This window comes from Puntigrus tetrazona, chromosome 24 (genome assembly GCF_018831695.1).
Source record: "Puntigrus tetrazona isolate hp1 chromosome 24, ASM1883169v1, whole genome shotgun sequence".
Classification (NCBI taxonomy): Eukaryota; Metazoa; Chordata; class Actinopteri; order Cypriniformes; family Cyprinidae; genus Puntigrus; species Puntigrus tetrazona.
The window spans coordinates 11,368,710-11,391,591 of record NC_056722.1 but is presented as its reverse complement, the minus strand read 5'-3'; the positions used below and the strand labels follow the sequence as shown (position 1 = coordinate 11,391,591).

The following is a 22,882-nucleotide window of genomic DNA, read 5'->3' as shown; positions in this document are numbered from 1 at the left end:
TCTAGGGGAAAAAATTAATCAGATCTGGTAAACAGTGTAAATGCCATTAGGTGCAACTGCTTACTTTTTGGTGAGGATCCAGTAAGAACCAAGTCATCGTAGCCCTGCTCCACCACTCGGATGATAAACTCAGGTTCACTGTCTTTCTCATCAATGGAACATACATAGTGGCAACGACGGTTTCCATGACGCATGCTCCAGTAGATCCGGCTGGCTTCGTAGCCCACAGGAAAAATGGCAGACATCGAGTGGAAGGCCTGCATCTGCTGAGGCAACAGTTGACCGACTGCATGGAATACCAAGCTGCCTACACGGAAGGTGTGCTCCCGCTCACCCCTCTGGATGATGCTGGCGATCTGCCGTGCCTCGTCCCTCTGTACGTAGACCCTGCGAAACACTGCAAAGCAGCGGAGCTCATGCTCGGTTCCTGCCAAACCACATCCAATCGAGCCAGTTCCTCGAGGTCTGTGGAGGTGACACAGCATAGTCTTGTCTTTGAAAAACATGCACTGTGCTTTAAGGGCGCAAGTGAAATGGTACGCATTAGTGCAACGCAAGCGGTGGCAGCCACTTGTGGCACCTGTTTGCTGACAGTACGCACAGCGCACCGATAGGCCCCTCCTCAGGGCTAGCTCTACATTTATGAGCGCTCCAGCCTGGGTCTCATACACTTCAGTAGACCACAGGGCACAGTTAAGGTGAACCCATAAGTCCAGATCAAGGTTTAGCAGACGGGCCGGCCCATCAGTGCGCCCGTCACCTTCTTCGTGACAGAAGCAGCAGCGGCGCAAGTCTCTGGGCATGGGCTCAGGCCTAAGAGACGTCCCCAGTCTTTTCAGTAGTTGATCAACCTCTTCCTCTTCCGGCAGGTGGTAGTTACCCTTAGGCACCACGATATGAACGCTCCACTTTCTCCAACGTAGAGCCTTAAAGCGCTTTCCTATTAAATAACGAGGGTCATCCCCACCGTTGTGTACTGCTCGTAGCCGAGGCTTTAGCTTGACTGTGACCTTTAGTGTATCAGATCTACTATCTCCTCTGAGTGTCTCAGAAGTAATGGAGGGGAAGGATATTATTGGAGTTGAAGGTGGAGACTGCTTAGGTTGCAGCTGGGCCAAACAGTGCACATCAAGATCTGATATATTGTTACTGTATTGATGAAGCACCTTCGTAGGATTCTGCTTGTCTTCAGACTCAGATGTTGGAGGCAAGTTTGACTGTAAGAACAGGAGACAAAAAGGAATTCTGAGTCTGATTTTTTTGGGCAAAAAAGACTGTTCTCTTAAAAGTAATGGCACTAGTAGCAAAACACGGATGAGACCATTTAGTGCTCTTAAAGGCTCAAGACGTTCACACGTTTGTAAACTTTAGACAATGAAAGTGATATAAAATACTTTGTGCATATTCAATTTAATGATACAATTAGTAATGATTTGCAATGGTCACTTAAATTAAGGATTCATGTTAGTTACTAAAGAAGACTTCATGACTGAGTAACATCACTTTGCTTTCTAAATAAAGCAGCGGATCTCACACTTTCGGTATAAAAGCACAACATAAGTTGGCAGTTATAGTTTCTGTCAGTCGATGACTTTATAACCTGATTTGTGGTGGTTTTTACTTACCTTGCCATCTACCAATTTATTCTGCATGGCCACTGAATACAGAACAAAGCAATTATGGCTGCAGAAGACAAGGGTCCCCTCAGCTCCTCCATGGCCCTGCAGAAAAAACATTTGTAAGATCAGGCTCACCCTAGGCAGAAACTGTAAAATGGAGGGGAAACGGGGCATGCCATTTCCCATCTACTGTCGCAAATTATCATTAGATCGAAGTGCCTCACTGGCAAGAGATCAAAGCTTGCATATGTTGGAAACCTTTGTTGATGCCATAAGGAATAAGATTTGCATACTATTAAAAGGAAAGGGTGGGAGACATCAAAGGTGTCCCATGATTTAAATGACCTGAAATGGGCTTAACTGTTTTTGAACTTGGGTATCTCACAAAACGTGCCTTGGTACACACAATCCCTTGGGTAATGTCAGTTAACCCAGTGACTGCAGCAGGGTGGATTTTCACTTCCCACCAGGGACTGGATTAGCATAATTGGAGCACTATTTTGTGCCTCCTTGAGGGACTTTGAGGGGGTTGAACATTTTCAAGTGCTCTGTGGCCCTCGGCTTCAGCCTTCTTCAGTGCTATGTTCAGTCAGAGGATGTAGTCTAGACCCACACCAACTGAATGAGCAAAAACGAAGCCCTTAGGTAGTGATATGAGAGATCTCATGACTCAACCAGGCATCCATGAGGAACCAGAATGCATATGATATATATGACAGTCATCTGGGAGGGGTAATCCAGTAGTTATAACTTTTTGTTTTATACCTGTTTATTTATTGGCAGGTCTTTGGTGGATTTCCGAACGCCATTTCCAAGAACCACCACCCTGCAATTGGAGCACCACTGGGGTTTAGGCCCTGGACTGTTTCCACTCAAATAATAGTCTGGTCTGATCAGAATTGAACCTGGAATAAAAAAAAAAGAAAAAAAAAAAAAAGACATAAATCAAAACTACAAATCATGCAGCTGGAATAAAACTCAAGGCTGATTTATACTTCTGCCATAGCGTAGCCTGAAATGCACCTTTCCAAAAATGTCTACGCAAACCTTGAACCCCTTCGTATGTACTTGAGATGTCTGTGCGTTTATGAGCATTCTAATATAGTTTAATGTTACACCTTTTTATTTAAAATAAAATAATATTATACATAGTAGTAGATGTCCGCTACAAACAATGTAGATCTGTCTTGTGGAAGGAAAGTCCTTGTGGAAACTGAAAAAAAATACCACTTTCTTCTGTTCTGCTGTGGGCTCCTTTTTTGTGGGCTCCTCTTCCTTTTTTTAAATAATGATTTGATTATTTGAAATTTATTTCCTGCCAAAACAGCTATCATGTTTCTCTGCCGTGATACTTCAGGTTACATTAGCGATATGCCCATGGACACTGCAGACCAGATCAAACTTTCATTGAAGTTGTCCTAAAACCAAAACTTTCATTGAAGTTGTCCTAAAAACCAAAATGTGTTCTTGTCTTAGAATAACTTTGATAGACTTTGATTCACTCCAAACTGTATATTAATCATTTAGCACAGGAATCACAATGAATTGCATTTATAGTTCACTTCTGTCTTTAAAACAAGAACATATATTTGAAATTACCAAAGATAACTTAAGAACTTTCATTAACCAAAATGACGTTGTGCTCTAATTTAAAAATACTAGTGCTGTTAAATTATTAATTGCATCCAAAATAAAGTTTTTGTTTACATGAAGTGTGTGTACTGTGCATATTATGTAAATATTTATATATATTGTAGTATATATATATATATATATTGTGTAGTATATATATATATATATATATATATATATATATATATATATATATATATATATATATAATTATATTTAAAATAAAATAAAATATATTAAATATATATATGCATGCATATTTATATATACATACTATATATATGCACAAGTAGACACATTACATAAAAAACAAAAAAAGCAACAAAACCTATTTTGGATGTGTTCAATCATTTGAAAAATACACCAACATTATTCTGAAAGCAGATAACACTTCTAAAGCCATGTCCATTTATGACATCGAGCACTAAAACATGAAGTACTTTAAAATGTTTATGCAAAATGCAGTCCTGAGATTTTGCCAGTCAAAAACAATAACTGTATCTGTGTTTATGTGTCAGTTTTGTTTACATACACTCACCCTCCCTGAAGGTCTGGTGTGATAGTGGGGCACCTGGTAGTCTGTGGAACCTCATACCAGGTTGTTGGAACAGGGAAGTTTGAGTGGGTACCTTAAGTCCACTCAACATGTCTATTGAGCTGCGGTGCTCTGAACCTGGAGAGCGAATCACCTCAAAGTTCCCGGGGATGGGTACACAAAGCATGTTCGCCAGTGCTGACACAACTCCTTGAATGTTCTGGGATATAAGCAGAAATATGGTCAGAGGTCAGATGTAATTGTTCTTGCTTTGAACAAGTCATTACTGCTAAAGAAAGGAAAATATAATTGCAGACACTCACTTGTGCTGCGACTGGGTTCAGGGTAACAGATACAGATACCAGGTCAGTTTGTGAGCATGTAGAGAGCTGTTCAAACTGCGATGCGAAGAAACTGCTTGGTGGCTCTGTCTTAACTTCCCACTGCCTGGCTTCAGAACCTACAGACAAAACAAGTTGCACATCCCAATTAATTAAATTATTAGTTTTAAAAACAATATTTTACTGTTTTGAATATTTACACCTTAAGCAGTTATGCTTTTATACAAAACATTAGCATGGCTGTGATCCTGGTATCTTAGGATGAAGCATAATAATACAACAATTAGGTTCTGAAAATTTAAATCTATTAATTTTCTCCATAGGGAAATATATATGTTAACAGCAACTGATAAACCTTTAAAGACACACAAGTTTTGAGCTTCAAGTTTGTCATTTGATTGTATATATTTTTAGCTGGAGCCATCTGTTTGCATTAATTAAACTTATTTTTGTTTAATAGCAGAATTTGTGGTGATCTACATTAGCTGTGATGCTGTACAGGATATTCCACCAATAGGGGAATCACCACAAGCCAAGCAACAAAACAGATCTTTAGCTCCACCCATTTCCTTGAAGCAACATAAATGACACAAGTCAGTTTTCCTATGCTCTCAAATGCTTTTTTATTATATTTTCATGAACTGTACTTAACTTTAATATAGTTTCTATACAAATTACAAACAACTTGTAGCAAGTACACTGTTTTTCTGTAAAATTTTTTGCTTCAATTAAAAGTGTTATCTAGTGATTGTTTTTATAGCTGGTTGGCTTGGTTTATGGCTTATATCGCTGTAACAAAGACTTAATTATCTCTATGCCTTATGGGAAAAATGCTTCCAAACCAGCGTCACTGAAAAGGGGGCGGGCACTGTTACACTCTATTATGTCTACCTTCTATGTGTTGATACAGAAGACAAATGCCAACACATTATATTAGTTTCACCTCATTATCTTTTATTTTTGTCTAACCTGTCATTACTCTAAAACAGCTTTTGCCTCAATGTCACACACACTGTCTTAATATGCTATCTCAGCAGGTAGCTCACTAGTCTTTCTTATTAGTCTCTTCAGATTACCTTTACCACTGGTGCTGCAAAGTATGGGGATGACTGGAGAGACAGCAGGGGATGGAGGCTCCTCTTTAACTCTAGAGAGATCAGGATAACGGCTGATCTCCATGCCAACCACACTCTCAGGAGAGGATGATGGGACATAACTGTCTGGAGTGTCCCTGTCGACACAATGCTCCTGACCCCTATTAGAGACACACAGGAACAGAACCATTATATACATATTAAACAAAATCAAGACATTATGGTCAATAATAGGTAGTCTCAGGGTCAGAAAGTCATCTCATGCATATTGTAACTAGATATGCTTGAGCACAAATGCTTATTTTAGTGGGGGCTCTTAGCCAGAATAAGTTGCGTGACTTCATGCTAATGGCCAAACGTTTGGCAACATGGGACATATATATGCAAATAGCCCTGAAAACCTACCGAAGTTCCTCCTGGTTGTTGTGGGGTGGAGTGGGAAGTGAAGCAGGAACATCTACAGTCTTTGGGCCGTGAGTTACAGTGTGCCCCAGCAGGTCATCTTCAGCTTTGAATGGAGCAGTCAGCTGCTTCTGACCCAAGTTTTTAGAAACTAAGGCATAAGTCAAAAATAAATATTGATCACCAAAGATTAAATTTAAAACAGCTAATGAATAATATTAATATTTAGGAAAAAACTACACTACCCTATTCCATATTACAATTACAATTTTTTTATTGAAAGGATGTGCTTAACCTTCAGAAATTGCCCTCCTTATCTACCTTCATGTAAGCCATTTTGTCTATTCTGTTTAAATCTGTTATAAAACAATGGGATTGAAATTGTCAATAAGAATATACCATCACCCTTATGCTTACCCAAAGCTTCTGCTTTCCTGGCCAGCTCTTCCGCCGTGGCAAAACCATTCACCAACTTCTGCTTGGCTACAGGTGGCGGTGTGGGGGGCAGTGATGCAGGAGGTGTTGGAGGATTGCTAAGATTGTTCTGCTACAAAAAAAAAAGAAACTTAAATTAAAATTAATCTGCAAAATTACCATGTCTACATAGTACTGGAAAAATACTGAAGAATAAAAGCCAAACCTTATAGATGAGTTGTGAATAGTAATCAGATACACCATCCAGTGATGCACTTCCAAAAGTTCCAGAGAGCCTGTTCTCCCCATTTAGCTGCCCACTGCCATATGGGGGAAAATGTGCAAAGTTTACCCCAATCAAAGGCTCCATCAGGGGCAGCATAGACAGGTGCTGTAAGGAAGAGAATGGAGGACACATGATTTGAGCGAAACAATAACAACATGCAAATAATGATGTCCACATCCAATGCTAGCATCGTTTTTTTTTGTCAATGGACATGAGGGTTATATACTGCATAAGCACTAATTAAACTACTTTCCAGAGATGACCATAACGATCAATTTAGTCTACACATCAAATGTTTGCATCATATATCTTCTCCTTGGTTATAATGGCACACTCTACTGTTAACAGCAGATTACATGTCAAAATTAGTCCTTGCATTAACATAATTTGATCTTGAGATTCTGGATATAGTAGTAGGTATTTACCTGTTTGAGCTGAGTCATCAGTGTGTCTGTGTTGGTGTACACTGCCTGTCTCTCCTCATCATCCTTCTTCCTCTTCTTCCAACGTGACGGTGGTTTTTCAGCTCCATTCTTTGGTGTCCGCTTGTTGCGTTGTTTTCTTTTGCACTGCCCTGGCACAGAAGGCTCCAAATCTGGATTGCCTGTCAGATGGCTATTTAAGCCACTCTATAGACAATAAACAACTCTTTCAGCTCTAAGAAGACAATGCAGACTATCTAATGAACATCAATCAAATGTCACTTTACAATTTTAAAATTCTGTACTTTATAATTTCATGTCATCTATCTACATTCACAAAATTACATTTAAGAATATTATTTTAGCTTCACATTTTTAACCAGCTATGTAGTGAGGTAGCTTTTACCAAAGAATCTGTGCTGTCCAGTCTTAAAGAGCCTTTGCTGTCCGTTAGCCCCTCATCCTCTGATCGCATACTGTCATTGGTCATCTGATGTATGAGAGGTGTTCCGGAAGGAGGCGGCGTGCTCTTGTTCTTTAGAAGGTGTTTAAGTAACTCATTTCCAGTGTCCACTTTGGTGCTCTGAGCTGGACTCTGGGACGGTGAGCTGGAGGTGAGAATCTCATTGCCCTCTTCCGTCTTTATTATACCAGTTCCTCCTGCCATTTTTCCAGTCACTGCCTCTCCTTCAGCTTTCTGGCACACGCTGGCTTCTAACTTTTCCAGCTTGATATCATGAAGGAGTCCTCTCTCTGCCTCAGATCCCACACTGGATTGTCGCAGAAGTAAAGAACCTCCAGGTAGTGAGTTTTCCAGCTCCGAGGATGGTGGCTGGCCAGTCATAGAACTTACAGGGTTGGAAAACTCTGAAGTGTCCTGGTCTCCCACCATGGCAAAACTACGTGTAGGGGTTGAAGAGGTGTCTGATACACATGGCGTAAGCGGGGCAGTAATGTCAGAATGTGGTGTCGAAGGAGTTTTGACAGAATCTGCATCATCATCTAGCTTCTTCTTTCGACTTCTTTTCTTTTTGCCCTTCTCTTCAGGGATGATGTTGGAGTAGAGTTGGATGAGGGACTGTCCTGACCCAGGGAAATTAGGAGGTAAAGGGGTTGTGGAATCCATGCCAAATGAGGAAGCTTCACCTGCACTGTGGGGTGGCATTCCATGCCCTCCAAACCCAGGTGCACGTGGCTGACCTGAGGAGAAACCATGCATCATGGGATTCCTAGGTTGAAAATTAGGACCCATATCTGGGCCAAAGGAGCCATTCCCAGGCATAGGTCTGCGCTCACCACCTTGCAAAAAGGCCGGACCTGGACCTACAAAGTCTAATGGCATATTTCCCTGTTGAGGGAAAACTGGGGCCATTTGCTGTTGAGGTCTGGATGTCGGCATGAATTCCTGTGATATGTCAGAATTATAGAAGGGCATCTGAGCAAGACCACCCCCACTGTTGTCAGGGCCAAGCCCCAAACCCTGCTGCTCCAGCTCTAGCCTCTGCAAAGCCCTTTGTCTCTCCACTTCCTGCATGAGCTGCACTCGTTGTTTTTCCTGCTGCTCTCGAAGGCGCTCTCTACGCTCTCGCTCCTGGAAACCTTCACTAAAAGGATTATTATCATCAAACTTTACATGAGGGGCACTACTACTTGATCCTCCACCATTACTTCCAGCTACAGGGCCAGGCTGCCCAGGTTTACCACCTGGAACCATAGGGGGAGGTGGCTGTGCCTGAAGAGGCTGCGTGTGGTTAGGCAGTGGCATTTGGGGTGGCATCCTGGGTCCACCCATTGTTCCAGCAGCACTTGGATGCCAACCTGGAACATTGGGCATGTGAGTAGGCTTACCAAAGTGGGGTTGTTGCATCGGCAACATAGAACCCATCATAGGCTGCCCTATTGGGGGTCCAACAGGCATCATTCCAGGGGACTGTCCTGGCATTCCTGCCATGGACTTCATTGGACCCATCACACTAGGTTGGAGGCACTGTTGCTGTTGCTGCTGCTTTACACGATATTCCTCAATGAGCTCAGCATGTTCCTTCTGTTGCTTCCGTATCTAAATGAGAAACAGAGAGAATTAAGTGTGAACAATAGATATAATTTTGTTTGTATTATTCTGAAAAAGTTTAACCAAATACCAAGTTACTAGTGTTACTATCAGACCATAAATTAGAAACTGAGGTCTTTCCACTCCATTGACAAAAAGCATTAGGAAGCTCCTATCAATATGTAGGGTATTTAAATGGCTTTTGAATAAGTGCTCACTGTTCACTTTTGATTTCAAAATCAGGCATAATTTGTGTAAAGGAAGCACATCTTACATGATAAGATATTTTACAAACTCAAAAAGAAAATCTTCTACTAATTCTACAAACACAGACCTGGCAACCCTTGCATTGTGGAGTGGAGCAGTTGCTTTTAGTTTAGTGTAACATACATTTTCCATCTAAAGTAAATGATTTCTATTTCTATAAAAAATGTGTGCAAGGGGTGGTTCTTCAATTAAAATCAAAATTTGACTAATTGCCCTGAAGTAAACCATTTCCAACTTGATTGACACATTGTTAAAAAAAAGGCAAGTAGAAAAATTAAAGCCACTTTAAATGTAAAGATTTATTACAATTTAAACATGGTTTAAACTCGCAGGGTGGATGATTTTAAGTTATCTTCCTTAAAATAACTATATTACCTGTTCTAATTGCTTTTGAACCACACTTTGCTGTTCAGTCACAAGCTTCAGCTGTTCTGCATCTTCTTCTGGGAATTCCCGTCCAGCTTTTTTCGCAGTGCGCTGTTTAGCAGAGAGGGCCTTTTTAGATTTTCTATGGGCCCCAATTTGCTCCTCTAAAAACTTCTGTTGCATTTGAAGAAGCTGTTGAGTTTCCTGAAGCCACTCCTCATATTGTTTTCTCTGAGAATCATCTGGAAAATAAAAACAAATGTCAACTTAGATCAACTTATGAAAAATAACACTTACTAATAAACTAATTAGGAAAAAAAACACTTACTGACAAACCCTGGTGCAAAGTTAGGGGGATTGGGTCTCGCAATCTGTGGTGGCAACTTTCCATCCTAAAGGGAAATTGTTGTATATACCATTACAACAGGTTTAATGTTTGTTAGATAAGGTAGTAAGACAATATAAACCTGTGAACATACCGGTCCAAAAAAATGTTGGGGAAAACCCGCTGTATCTGGGCCTTGCGATCCTGGAATCTGTTGCATTCTGCCACAAAAGAAAGCATATAGAGTAGTCAAAGAAATAAACCACAAAAAATCTGGCATGTGGCCATGCAAGTAAAGAATCAGGCCAGCCAGGGTAATAAATTACACTTTGTATTATTGTAGCAACTGCTCAGAGGAATTTTTACCTGTTTATAACCATGGGTGTCATACCCATACTGTTCTGTACCATCACTTTGTTGATCCCCTTCAGAGCCACCATCTTTGCCTTCATGATTGGATCAGTAATTGCATCAAAGTCTACAAAGTTAATACAAATCACCACAGAAATTGCATGATTGTTATTTGTACATCAGTTAAACTCACATTTCAAGTATTTTTACATTTCAGTAACTTCAAAAAAACACCACAAATTTACATTACACCTACGATTTATAAATACAATCTAAATATTTAAAATGTAAGCAAAAAAAAGTTTATATTAAAATATTGAACAAAAAATATTTTCAATAACAGTACAAACAAAATTGTAAATTTGGAGCTGCTCAGAGTATAGAATAAAGTCAGGGTTTAACTACTTTACTGATAAACGTAAAAGGTACAACAGAATCTTTTAATCAATTTTTAAATCAAAGTGGATCTTAGGCTTACCAATGTTAGGGAAAAAAGGGTCACTTGACCGTTGCCTAATCATGGCCTGCATCTGCCTTTGTTGTTGTTGCTCCTGCCTCTCTTGATCCAGCAGATCTTGAAGAAGAAGGGGCTGCTCATCAAGCAGAAGAGGCCTGTTCTGTTGACTCTGTTGTGCTTGAGACCCTTGTTGCCCTGTAGCTCCAGGATTGAATATGCCCTGTTGAGTTTGGTGGTTTACAGGATGGGGCTGCTGGCCACCAACTACAGACAGGTTTAGATCCACTTCTTGTCCTTGTGAAGGTACAAAGCCCTGAAGTGGTATCTGCTGGTTACCAGACTGCATCAAATTTGTGTTACTTAAAAGTGCCCCTTGGGTTAGAGCTGTATCCATTCTGTGCCCCATTGATACTCCAGGGTTTATCCTTTGTTCTTGGGGTTGTCCTTGCAGCATCACCATACTCATGTTTGAGCCAAGATTAGTCTGGGCATTTGGGTCACCTGGGATAGTGGAAATTATGGATTCACTCCTTGTGTCCTCTAGCTTTTCCTTGATCAACAAATTTGAAAGCATCGGACCAGATCCAGTATGCACATCTTCACAAGATTCCTCAAAAACACTATTATCTTGACCACTTTTACTACTCACAGACCGATGCTCATCCCCTGAAGTTCCAAGTCCTTGGCCCTCAGTTTTTATTGATTCAGACTGAGAATTATCCTGGACCTCTTTTGGCATACTCTTTTCTAGTTTGACATCACTAGGACCTTTTATGCCTTCTGATTTAGGTTGAGCTGAAAACGTACCTCCACATCTGGCATTTCGTTTTTCAGACAAGGCTTTCTGAAGGTCTGAAGTATCCCCATGGTCATCTTCTATATGATCACTCAGCTCCAGCTCTTCATTAAACATATCTTTTTTGTCCTCAAGATTCAACTCAGGATCTGCATAAGCAATAAGATCAAATTTTCCAGATTCCAGAAGATCATCAAGATGTAAATCATTTGTTTCCAAGTCTAAATCTTTGCCATCATCTGCATCAAGGTTCAGGTTGTCTAGGTCTTCATCAACCAAATCTTTGACCTCCACATCATCAAGGTCTTTCACAGCAGAGTCATCCGTTTCTAGCTTCTCCACACCATCACTACATGGCAATTGGATTTCTTCTGTTGGACCAGAGGTTGTGACAGGAAGTAGTGCAGATTGGGCTGAACTGCTACTAACTGAATGGCTAAGTGGTGATGCCAGAGTGGTCTGTTGTGGCGTTGCATGTGTATGGTGATGCAAATTATCCATAGTAACTGAGGTCTGTAAGTGATTGACTGGTCCTTGTTGTGACTGGCCCAACATCGGATCCATAATTCTGGGACCTTGGTTTCCTGTAAAGGCCATATTTTGGCCTCCCATGAAGCCCTGAGGTGGTCTCTGGGAATGATTAGGATGGTCCAAAATATTAGGTGGACCAAAAGGAAGCCTGACCCTGTTCTCTGGAGCCCTGTGACAAAGTTCAATAAATGGTTGACCCATTATATTATGCTGATGCATTGGAAGTCCTCGTGGGGGAAAATGCTGGGGTAGGCCCATTTGATGATTACTGCCTATTGACCTAACAACATCAGCAGGTCGTCTCAAATGTGGAGGAATACTGTCAATCATTGGTCCACCTTGGTGAGGGGGCCTGAGGAAATGTTCTTGGCTTGGAGTTCCAGGAGGAAATCCAAATCTGGAAGGAATAGGATTTTAAAATAACTTAAAAAAAATTTGCTAGTTAGACAGTGCAACTGATGAAGGAAAAACACTTACCTTTGTCCTTGCTGACTCATGCCAGTGTTGTTTAGATCCCTGGGGAATGGTAAACGAGAGCACTGGGGTTCATCAGGCAATGGCCCACGCTGATCGGCAAGGGAAGTTCCAGGAAATCTTTGTCCTGCATGAATTGGTGAAGATCTCATAGTACCTGGATATGGAGGTGGGGGTCTACCAAAAATATCATTCTGTGGTCCAGAATCATCCTGTGACCAATGCCTTGGTGTCCCAGGTGCAGCAGCAGGAGTTGCCTCCTGGAGTCCCTTTTCTTGTCTTATTGCACTTTTCTGCTGTTGCTGTTTGAGAATTAACTGCCTTAGTCTTTGGCGCTAAAAAAGACCAATAACAGTATACAATCAATGACATTGTTAAAAAAGATTAAAGGAAAAAGGTAATGTTCTCAAATAGAAAAGTATAATATGTTTTCAAACCTGTTTAATTTTCTCTTCAGTCTCTCCAAGTGGTGGTTGCATTACATTCTGTGTCTCTGAGTTGCCTGTGTTTACTGAAACATCATGTGACAGTCTATCCCCTGTCTGTGAACATAGGGTTAGAGGAGCTTGTTCAAATGGATCATGAATAGGTGTCTGGTTAGGGTTTGCCTGTTGTAGAGAGATACTTTCATCTGAAATCCCAGGATGTTTTGGGGTTTGAATATCAGGAGCACAAGGACGAGCAAATGGGTCCTGCATTCTACTTTGTGCTTGATGACTAAGTGGATCTGTCTGATGGGACATAAAGTTTACTCTTGGATTTGATCTAGGAAAGGCTTCTGGGTCAACTCCTGGACGTGGGGTTCCAGGGGGTTGAGAATATGGGTCATTTAGAATGGGCCTAGGTGTTCCTGGTGGTTGATCAAAAGCTTCATTTTTGACTGGCCTAAGAGTTCCAGAAGACTGCGAGAAGGGATCTGAGGTTCTCTGGCTACTTGGTGATTTAGGGTATCTCTCTCCGGAAGAAGGCCTTGGAGTTCCTGGCATCTGTGCATATGGATCGATAGCATGAGATGGAGATTGCCTGCGACTGTTAGGTTGTGACTGAGAAAACTGATCAATTGTGGCAGTTCTAGGTGTGGATAATGGCAATGTATATGGATCAGAGTGTGGTCTTGGGGTACCAGGCATCTGGGCATATGGATCATGTGGTCTTGGAGTACCAGGAGGCTGAGCATATGGATCAGGCATTTGTTGAAGGTAATCTGGTCTAGGTGTAGATGGTGGCTGTGAATATGGATCTCGTTGAGGGTGCCTGCTCATGGGCAAGGGTTGGGAAAATGGACTGCCTTGTCCTGGACGCATCATTCTGCCATCATTATTGAAACCATCTCCCATTGATGGGTGAGGTGTAAGAGGCTGATGTAAATAAGGGTCAGAATGTTGAACTTGGGATAAAGTGTCAGATGACCCCCTTCTCATGCCTTGCTGTGCTGCACTGAATGAGTCTTGTTGTAACTGGGAAGGAGGCATTGGTGTTTTGAACACTGGGACAGATCCTGACTCATTACTCCCTGGAATAGGTGTTAACAGTGGCCTAGAGTATGGGTCAGAAAGAACCATGCGGCTGTGGGCCATGCGCTGGTAAGCTTCTGATCTTTGGCCTGGTCTGGAAAAACTGTCTCCAGGTGTGACATTACTGATAAAATGCCGTCCTTGTTGCTCAGATAATGGTCCTGGTCTAGGTGGACACATAGGTTTCACAAAAGGGTCTGATGGTCGAGGTGTGTCTGGAGGCTTTGCATATGGGTCGGTGCTGGAGGATGTTGGAGACCCAAAGGATTCATGGACTGGTGAGGGCCGACTTCTTTCTTGCATGTCAGACACAGAACCTCTGCGAGGTGTGCTTGAACCAGATGGTGGTGGCCTAGGCGTCCCCACCATTTTGCTATATGGATCCCATGGAGATGAAGGACGGGATCCAGATGATTCAGGTGAAAACATTTGAGGAGACTGAGGCTGAGATGAGGGACCCTGTGAGTATTGAGTGTCCTGGGTAGGGGTCTTTGCTGCGGATGAAGGGGGCGGTGCTTGAGGACGCAGAAATACATCATCAGTGGATGCAACTGATGTTGCCCCTCCAGGCATCTGAGTCCTTGTAAAGCTATCCTTTGGGTTTAATGTTTGCAAAGGAGAAGCATTACCTCCACTGCTGGGCTGTGTTGCCATTGGGCTCTGGCTACCACTTTTAGAGGCGTCTCCACTGAACTGTTGTTGTTGCTGCTGTTTCTGAAGTTGCTGTTGCTCATTTTTAACCTGTTCTAACTTTTGCGTGGCTTCAATTTTTGCCTGTTGTTTGCTCTTTTGTCTCATTTGCTGCAATGAAAAAACAAAACAAAACAAGACACCAGTTCATTAAGATATTTTTGTTCTGCCAGCTATGCAAATAATAGATTTACTGTGTTCACAGTGCAGAGAGAGATTTGTTGATTATAACTTAACTTTGTGAGATCTCAATGAACAAGATGGGTAACAGCTTTTTAATTCTTAGCTATAAAGGACGCTTTCTATGCTATATAGCCAATAATCCATTAAGAATTAGAATTTAAGTTTTATTTTTTATGCTGCTAAGAGAACCAAATGCCAAATACAGTATCTGGAGCACTCCAGATTTACTGAATTTACTTGAAATTCATTTTTCATTGTCAATATTAAGTTTACTCTTAATCATGTGAGCAGTGGGGCACATCAAGTCATTTGGTCATTTTGGAAACGGCCCTCCAGGATTAAGGTTTCCCACCCCTGGCTTAGATTCAACTGAATTCAACTAGCTAATAAAAAAAGAGCTTGGATTAAAGATTATATAGTGCTGATGAACTCGTTTTTAAACATGATGGTGAAAGCTTGGATCAGAGGTTGAGACACTACATTTTACAACAGTCTCACAGTCCAGCATTTGCAATGAAATATGCCTTGGACTGTCAATCACCTGTCTGAACTTCCACTCTTGTTCATGCTCAGACTCCTTGTGCTTGAGCGGGTCCTTGAAGAGCAGATCTGTGTCCATGGGAACACTGGGATCAAAAGGATCAGCTGGCTGCTGCTGCTGCTGCTGCTGCCTTTTCATTGTGTCATTAGACAACTGAACTTTGTTTATACGAAGAGCTGCTCTGTTGTCTCTTGCCTTTTGCTAGTGGGGCAGAGCCAAACAAAGTCAAAACTTTCATACATGTATATAAACACGTCCAAGGTTTGCATTTTTGAGACTGAACAGAGTCTCTTACCACATAAGGTGCCCTTTCTTGAGAACTAGCTTTCCTCCATAACTTTGCAATTTGCTTTACTCTAGTAGCCCAATCTGTGAAAAAAGTCAGATGGTTGGTCTCTAATTTGATTCATTTCAAATTGACAATTCTATTTCTAGAGTTTTAGGAGATTTACCTGGAAATTCATCTTGAAGGTTAGGGAAGTTCATATTGGTGTAAAGAACAGGAGCCACAGTGGCCATTTCACCAAGAGTTTCTTCTTTCTCCCACTTTAATGTGCTCCTCTGAGCATTGGACATGGTGTCAGTCTCCACGTCTGGAGGAGGGACAGGTCCAGGCACAGGAACAGGAGAAGCCCAGGGACCAATCACATCACTTCCCATCTGGCTGAATTTCTTCTCCCTGTAGTAAACATGTCAAGCCATTAAAAGTCACTAAAACTATTTCAATTTTATAAACAGAAATGCCAATACCAATCTGTGTTACTCAGAATATGAATGCACTTACCTCACATTCTCTGGAAAAGGCATGCGGTGAATGGAAGAGAATGTGCCAGACACTCCAGCTCCAGGAATCACTGGGTTTGGAGGGAAGTGGGTGTTTGGCCCCATCATGCCATTCATCACAGGCATGCGTGGGAACATTCCACCAACATCTCCTGAAAATGAGACCATGGAGAAACATGCACTTTTTACATTTACATTTTACATGAGAAACTCAACTTGCAAGCACACAACAACATTTGGCTGGTTGACTTGACTGTTAATATGAAGAGATAATGCAGACAACTTGATACCTGGGTTCTGAAGAGACAATGCTGTAGCCGAGGCACTGGGGGCAGTGTTGGGTGGATGAGGAAGTTGAGGAGGCTGGCTGGCATTTGGACTGAGCACTGCGGTGAATAAGTCTTCCACATCTTTACTCTCCAGCTCTAAATGCAATCAAAAAGAAGAATTTTTGGTAACACTTTCTATGAAGGATGTATTTATAATACATTATAAGGGTATTCTTAAGGCATAATAATAATAATAATTGAACAATGCATTATAAAATAACTGTAAAATAATATGTTGTACCATCTCAAAAATATTCATAAGAAAATGTTTAATGCATTATAATATTTTCTTATTAGTGGCTATAGCTTTTAAGAGTATGATAATTTATAACATACAATGAACATGATTCATCCACTTAGGTTACAATGGATTGTATTTCTCATAGTTATAATGCATTTTAAGTCTCATATCTTGGAATTTTACTTATTACTTTACTTAAAGCGGACAAATACCAATTATTAAGTAATAACAACAGTACTATTTTTTTGTCAAACATTTATCAGATCAGATGGATATGATATGACCAGATATGACACATTTGCTTTTAACTTTTTTTTTTTATATAACATCAGTTTGATTACAGCTGTTATAAGAAACTATGTGTCAACTAGTTTTCGTTAGAGTATTAGTAGTGTGTCTGCTAAGTATATGCTAGCACTGTATTTTGATGGTTCCTCAACAGACATACTGAGTATAGAATACTTTACAAGTATGTCAACGTTCTACCTACCCTAAGTATACTAATACTCTTAGTATATAATAAACATTGCATTTTTTGTAAGTTGTAAGTATTAGCTTGCTCACATTAGCCTCACAGGAAACAATCAAATAACATTCAGCACCAAACCACTCACAAGATGCTGTAAGGTACTGTGCAAATCTTAAATAATCAAATGCGATATGATATAGTCCATTATAAATGAAACAGATGTAAAATGGTGTTCATTGTGTTTTAATAAATAACCATACTCTTAAAAGTTATAAACATAAATATGTAAATATTATAATATACAAATTGTTTTTATGATTTTTCATGGGATGTTATAACACATTATAAGGTTTTTTAGCATCCATTGTGCATTTATTGTAATGCTTTAAGAATACCCCTATAATGCATTATGAAAATCCAGTAACGCTTTCTACGAAGCTCGTATTTTAAAGACTTTTTACAACAGATACATCTGCTCTGTTGAAGAATGTTGTCAAAATGTTTTAGAATACAACAAACCTGGAATTTTATAGAACTTATTCAGAATTGCCCCTGCAAAAAAAGAAAATGTAACTATGTCATTAATCAAAATTCAAAATCCAGACATTCAAATATATCATAGCGCAGTCATTTTTCAACATATTTCAGTTCATATTCAGTGCATTTAAATCTGCAAACAATAAGGTAAGGTTTGCTAAGGAACAACAAACAAGGAAATATTGGGATGAAATTAATTGAATATTAATTGGGATGAAATTTCTGGTAACTTGGTGCAAAGGCCGCATTGTATGACAGTATCATGCTTGAATTGAATGCTAATGCCCCACAGATTTTCTTTGCCCAGCCGACTTTATAACTAAGGGCTTAATTTTAGACACCTGCGGCAACAGTTCTGACTGAACCACCTAAATTCAATAAATCAACAGGTGTGTGCCAATACCTTTGTCCATAAATTATATGCATTTAATCTGTGATGTGTAGTAAGTAAAGTAAATAAAAAATAAATAAATGAAAATTGGCTCTTACCATCAGAAACCATTTTATCCAGCTCAGGACTCAATATTACATCCAAAGGTTCTTCGTGTAGTGGCCGAGACCCCCGAGAAGGGCCCAGATGAGGGGTAGATGACTGATCATCCGGCAGGGTGCCAATGTCCAAACCAGCTGAAAGAAAGGGAAAGCTAAACAGCTACTCTCAAGCTTATTTTTCTATCTCTACTGAATACAAAACTGAAAAAAGACCTCTCATTTTGTAAATGCCCAAATTAATGTTGATAAGCAATTTATTTTCTTCTGTGTTTGCTTAGATAAGGAAGTAAAAAACAGGGTGAAATAGTTATTTCATGTCATGGAAAAATGAGGAAAACTTTTTTTTCTCCCCTCTCTCCCTCATTTTCTTTTTCATCCCCGACACTAACTCAATTTTACAAGAAAAACAGGAACCTAATTAGTGTTGCCTGCCCAACCGAGTGTGAAAAAGTCTCTTAAAAAATGGATGTTCTTTCATCATTGCATATCGTTTCCCATTAGAATAGAAGAGAGCTTAATCAATGAAAAGGCAAGCACTTGCAATGATTAATAATAGTAAATGTTGTCATCAAAATCAAAGAGTCATTGTGCTTTGGTCTAAATGCAGAGGTGTGCTTTCCTGTGACAATTGCCCTGGTTTCGTGTGAAGTTCTTGTTACAGGTTCAAAACAGGTTACGTTTTTTCAATAGAATATGTGGCATCAGTTGTGTTTACACTACAGCCATACACTTACAATGTCTATGTCTGTCACAAAGCTGAGAATTTAAAAGATGAGATGTGTAGCTTGTATTTTTGTTTAAACACTTGCATGTGTTTTTTCTTACAAAAATTGTAACTACCTGTAAGATTAGAGAGCAATTTAAAAATCACAAATATAAACATGTGATGTTTAAAGTATATAGTCTTGCAGCTATATGAAAAAGTGAAGGGTTTTTTTTATTTCAGCTTTCTACAAGATGAAATAAATAAAAAAAATATTCTGATAGCATGTTGTCAATACGGCTTAAGTTGTATTTCAAATTTTTTGTATGCACATAAAAACAAACCCTTACATATTTACATATATATTGCACACAGAGGTTACTCTAAAAATGACAATAATCTGTCACTTTGACAAATTGGGTTGTACATTTTCTGTCATGTTCTGTGTTTACCCATCTGTATAATATTGTAACATTTAAAATTTAAATAAGAGACCACTAAACCTTTGACATTGGTAGCAATGTCCTCATCAATCCCTGTGTTGTTCCAATCTTATTATCTTATACTCTCATATGTATTTTATTAAAAAAATTTATTCTAATGTATCTCTCCTAGTCTGTTTCCACATTCTTAGAAACTTTAAAACTTTATTTTTATTAGCTTTGTTTTCTTCTAGTCACTTTTAACCCCCTTTGCCTTTGGGAATGTTTTTAAAGTACTGTAGAGAATTACTGCAATTATTTTTTTGTTTTTATTATGTATCATGTACCTTTTTTTAATAATTGAGAAACAAATAGCTGTCAATGTTAAAATTCTGTAAAACTCTGACTGACTTTTAATTTAAAAGCACAAACTCTGATTTGCATGTTTATACACCATACATTAAAGGGAAACCACAATTACTTTTTTGGAACCTTGTGGATCATGTTTTCACACTGAAACAGTTACTTCAACTCTCTAACCACTTTCACAGCAAGGCCATTCCACAAAGAGAAGGGAATGTGTCCTTGCCAACTAAAAAGCTGGCAATTCCGAATAAATAAAATTATAAACTAAATCAAACCCCTGAGAAAAAACAAAAAAATTGCACACAGCACATACCAAGCACACTTCAGTAAAATGTCACAGATTGCAAACGATCACATTTGCCAACTAAGGTACAGTAGCAGCCAACCCCAACATTCATTTAAGGACAGTTTAACTTTCACCTCAGTGTCACAACAGGTTCATGTGCAAGAAAACATGCGGTTTGTTTGTGGTTAGTAAAAAGATGCAGAAAGTCAAAGATGAGTGTGTGTGTGTGTTTGTCAGAAAAGGGATCATGCAGAACTGGCACTACAAGAAGCCTGAGGTCCTGTTTGGGGGGGCCAAGAGGCCAGAAAGAAGGGGGCAGTTCTACTACTACAGCCAGAGAGGCTGTGCCAACAGGGCTCTTACCGAATGGAGAGGGGGAACTGTCCACCTGGAAAGGGCATAAATCAAGACCTACAAGAACCCAAACCAGATAAAACCAAATAATTATAAAACAGAAATGCAGAAAAAATGAATTAAGAAAAAAGGAGGAGGATGCCAAGTCAACAAATAAGGAGAAACACAGCAAACAAGGTAAAAATGCAAGTGTGAAAATGTGAAAGAAAGAGGAGATGCAACTGCACAATTGCAGGTGTCCTTTCTGAGATTGTTAGAGCATCTGCAAAGCGAAGAGAGGGAAACTATCCTATGGACAGGTCTTGGGATTGAGTCTACCTGATTCAGCGCCTGGCTTGACCAGGTCATCGGACAGCATTCCCAGGAGATCATCATCTGAATGTAGAACCAGCTCGGCTAAGGGATCCTCCACATTGGCTAGAGATCAAGAAGACAAGCGTTTCTGAGCTTGAGTATCCATACTATTATACTGTTAATGTAATATAAAATTTCTTACGTTGATGTATCCACCTTAAATACTAAGAGTGACATGTCCTCCCAAATAAAACTAATTTTTCAAATTAATTTTTTTTGTTATATCCCTAAAGTGATATATTTTAGTCATACCACCCATCCCTAACTTAACTGAAATATTATATAACCTGAAATATAAATTTTATAAATAAATCCAATTTCATCAGCATTAATGTAATGTAAGATATATGGCATAATAGGATTCTCAAATCAAACACTTCAAAACTAAACCTGCGTGAAAGGGTTAAACACAAGAATCTGCAGAGCAGAAAGAGAAGCTTCACTCTATGGGAGATGAAAATCTCTAAGGACAAACAAGCAGCCCTGAAAGCCTTCAAATAGCTTTGTGATTGCTCTCCAAACGAATACGCACAAGCCATCTAAACACTGCACTGTGACTGCCAGCTTCCTATCCTCCCCGAGAGCTTCAACAGGGAATTCAGAAAAGTGCTGGCAAATTGGGTTTTAAAAACATGTTAGGTTGGCTACGAGCAGAGGTCTGCTGGTTTGGGTGTAAATGAGGGTTGACAGAACTGAGGATAAGGAGAAATGGTAAAGAATGAGGTGTCTGAACAAGCTCTTCAACCTATAAGAGAGTACGCAAATCAGGGCTGAAGAAGACACAAAATGAGCACATGGGGGAAAAAAAAGTTCATTTGTAAGGTTCATCTTCTTTAGCCCCTGCGGCAAAAGATGAACAAAGACTATCTATAATGCAAACCACTGGAACTACGCTGTAGTATAATGCAGTGTTGTTGGGTTGTGTGATGCATTCAGTGTGTGCAGATTGGAAAGCAGAATTAACTGCAGTCTTGAGCAGAAAAATGGAACCTGACTAGTCAGAGCAGAAGAACAAATGTATTCTCTAAACAAAGGCAAAGCTCATTGGGGGTAGGAAAATCTAACTTCTCTGGGCAGTACTGTGTGCATTTTTGGAAAATATATGTGTAGATAACTTATTATATATATGCACACACACACACACACACATATATATATATATATATATATATATATATATATATATATATATACATATATATATACATATATATACATACAATTTCTACATTTCTAAATATGAAGGTACAGCTGAACATACGCAGTGGCCCTGCTTTAGACGAGACTGGAGTGGAAGTGGCACTCAGAAGCGGGTCAGATAAAGGGTCCAGGAAGCTGCTGCTCTGTGATTTACTGTCTGCATGACTGGCTTCTTCCTCCACAAGCCCCGTTGCCAAAGCTGACTTGGTCTGCTTGCTTTTATCCAGAAGTTCTTTCCCAAAAAACGCCTCCTGTAACATAAACACGTACACAAGTTAATAAAGCACAAGAACTTCAAGTAAATAATACATTTCAACATTCTCAAGAAAACATGAGCTGTTTTTCAATGTGCAAAAACTGCACAAAAAAAAAATTCTACTGTACTGTTCTGGGTACTTACTTGATTACAAGAATGGATAGTCCTAGTTATTTTGATATCTAGATATGGCTTAGATTCATCATTCAATGTAAATTAATAACTTTTAATGCCCGTTTTGTCAAATCACATTTTTTTGGTTGAAATTTTTATGCTTTAAATGTCAAGGCGCTACATTGTAAAGCACGTTTGAACCACTTCAGAATATCTAACAGTACCAAACTACCAATGTGATGACTCCTCGCCGTGTTAAAACATTAAAGACCTAATGTGCTGGAATTTAAATCATTGATTGAAGACATTCCTCTGGTGATGACCTTTATGTCTAACTTCAGGTTTGACAAACAGCAATGCCTAAAGTGACAGCTGTTACAGTTAATGCATCGTCTTTTTAAGAGCATGAGTCAACCCTGCACATGCTCATAAAATCCCTGATCACTACATTTTATTCCTCAGATCAAACACATTCAGCTCTGACGTGAAGAAAAGTCTTGAAAGGGTTGCCTATGTTTACGGAGAGAGCTAGTAATTAAGCAATTAGAAGACACTTATCTAAAATGACTTATGTAGTACACTTATTACAGCTTTATTCCTCTGGAGTGGCTTGTGGTTCAAATAATGTCTCAGATTCAATACAAGTTACGCTCTATTGACAACATTTGTGAAGTGATCTGTTTCCA

At 39.6% G+C, this 22,882-nt stretch overlaps 1 protein-coding gene across 10 annotated transcripts in view; it reads right to left on the bottom strand.

Moving 5' to 3' along the window:
- The window catches only part of kmt2ca (lysine (K)-specific methyltransferase 2Ca), a 104,667-nt gene that overhangs the window by 4,711 nt on the left and 77,074 nt on the right, over positions 1-22,882 (bottom strand). For 4 of the 10 annotated variants that reach the window (XR_006247962.1, XM_043226737.1, XM_043226739.1 and 1 more), the window contains 28 exons: positions 21,888-22,077; positions 20,591-20,689; positions 20,282-20,329; positions 18,139-18,276; positions 17,632-17,664; positions 16,364-16,498; positions 16,075-16,225; positions 15,743-15,969; positions 15,586-15,659; positions 15,291-15,491; positions 12,800-14,677; positions 12,366-12,697; positions 10,583-12,285; positions 10,120-10,231; positions 9,908-9,974; positions 9,757-9,820; positions 9,438-9,670; positions 7,152-8,804; positions 6,749-6,952; positions 6,264-6,428; positions 6,041-6,170; positions 5,627-5,774; positions 5,204-5,382; positions 4,110-4,246; positions 3,790-4,006; positions 2,385-2,524; positions 1,626-1,721; positions 65-1,217 (listed from right to left, as the gene is read on the bottom strand). Coding sequence is in view for 9 of the 10 variants with exons in the window: in XM_043226737.1 (XP_043082672.1) it covers positions 65-1,217; positions 1,626-1,721; positions 2,385-2,524; positions 3,790-4,006; positions 4,110-4,246; positions 5,204-5,382; positions 5,627-5,774; positions 6,041-6,170; positions 6,264-6,428; positions 6,749-6,952; positions 7,152-8,804; positions 9,438-9,670; positions 9,757-9,820; positions 9,908-9,974; positions 10,120-10,231; positions 10,583-12,285; positions 12,366-12,697; positions 12,800-14,677; positions 15,291-15,491; positions 15,586-15,659; positions 15,743-15,969; positions 16,075-16,225; positions 16,364-16,498; positions 17,632-17,664; positions 18,139-18,276; positions 20,282-20,329; positions 20,591-20,689; positions 21,888-22,077 (9,907 nt within the window). In the remaining variant the exon portion in view is untranslated. The remainder of the gene's footprint in view (positions 1-64; positions 1,218-1,625; positions 1,722-2,384; positions 2,525-3,789; positions 4,007-4,109; positions 4,247-5,203; positions 5,383-5,626; positions 5,775-6,040; positions 6,171-6,263; positions 6,429-6,748; positions 6,953-7,151; positions 8,805-9,437; positions 9,671-9,756; positions 9,821-9,907; positions 9,975-10,119; positions 10,232-10,582; positions 12,286-12,365; positions 12,698-12,799; positions 14,678-15,290; positions 15,492-15,585; positions 15,660-15,742; positions 15,970-16,074; positions 16,226-16,363; positions 16,499-17,631; positions 17,665-18,138; positions 18,277-20,281; positions 20,330-20,590; positions 20,690-21,887; positions 22,078-22,882) is intronic. The other 6 variants (XM_043226738.1, XM_043226744.1, XM_043226746.1 and 3 more) reach the window with 3 other exon arrangements.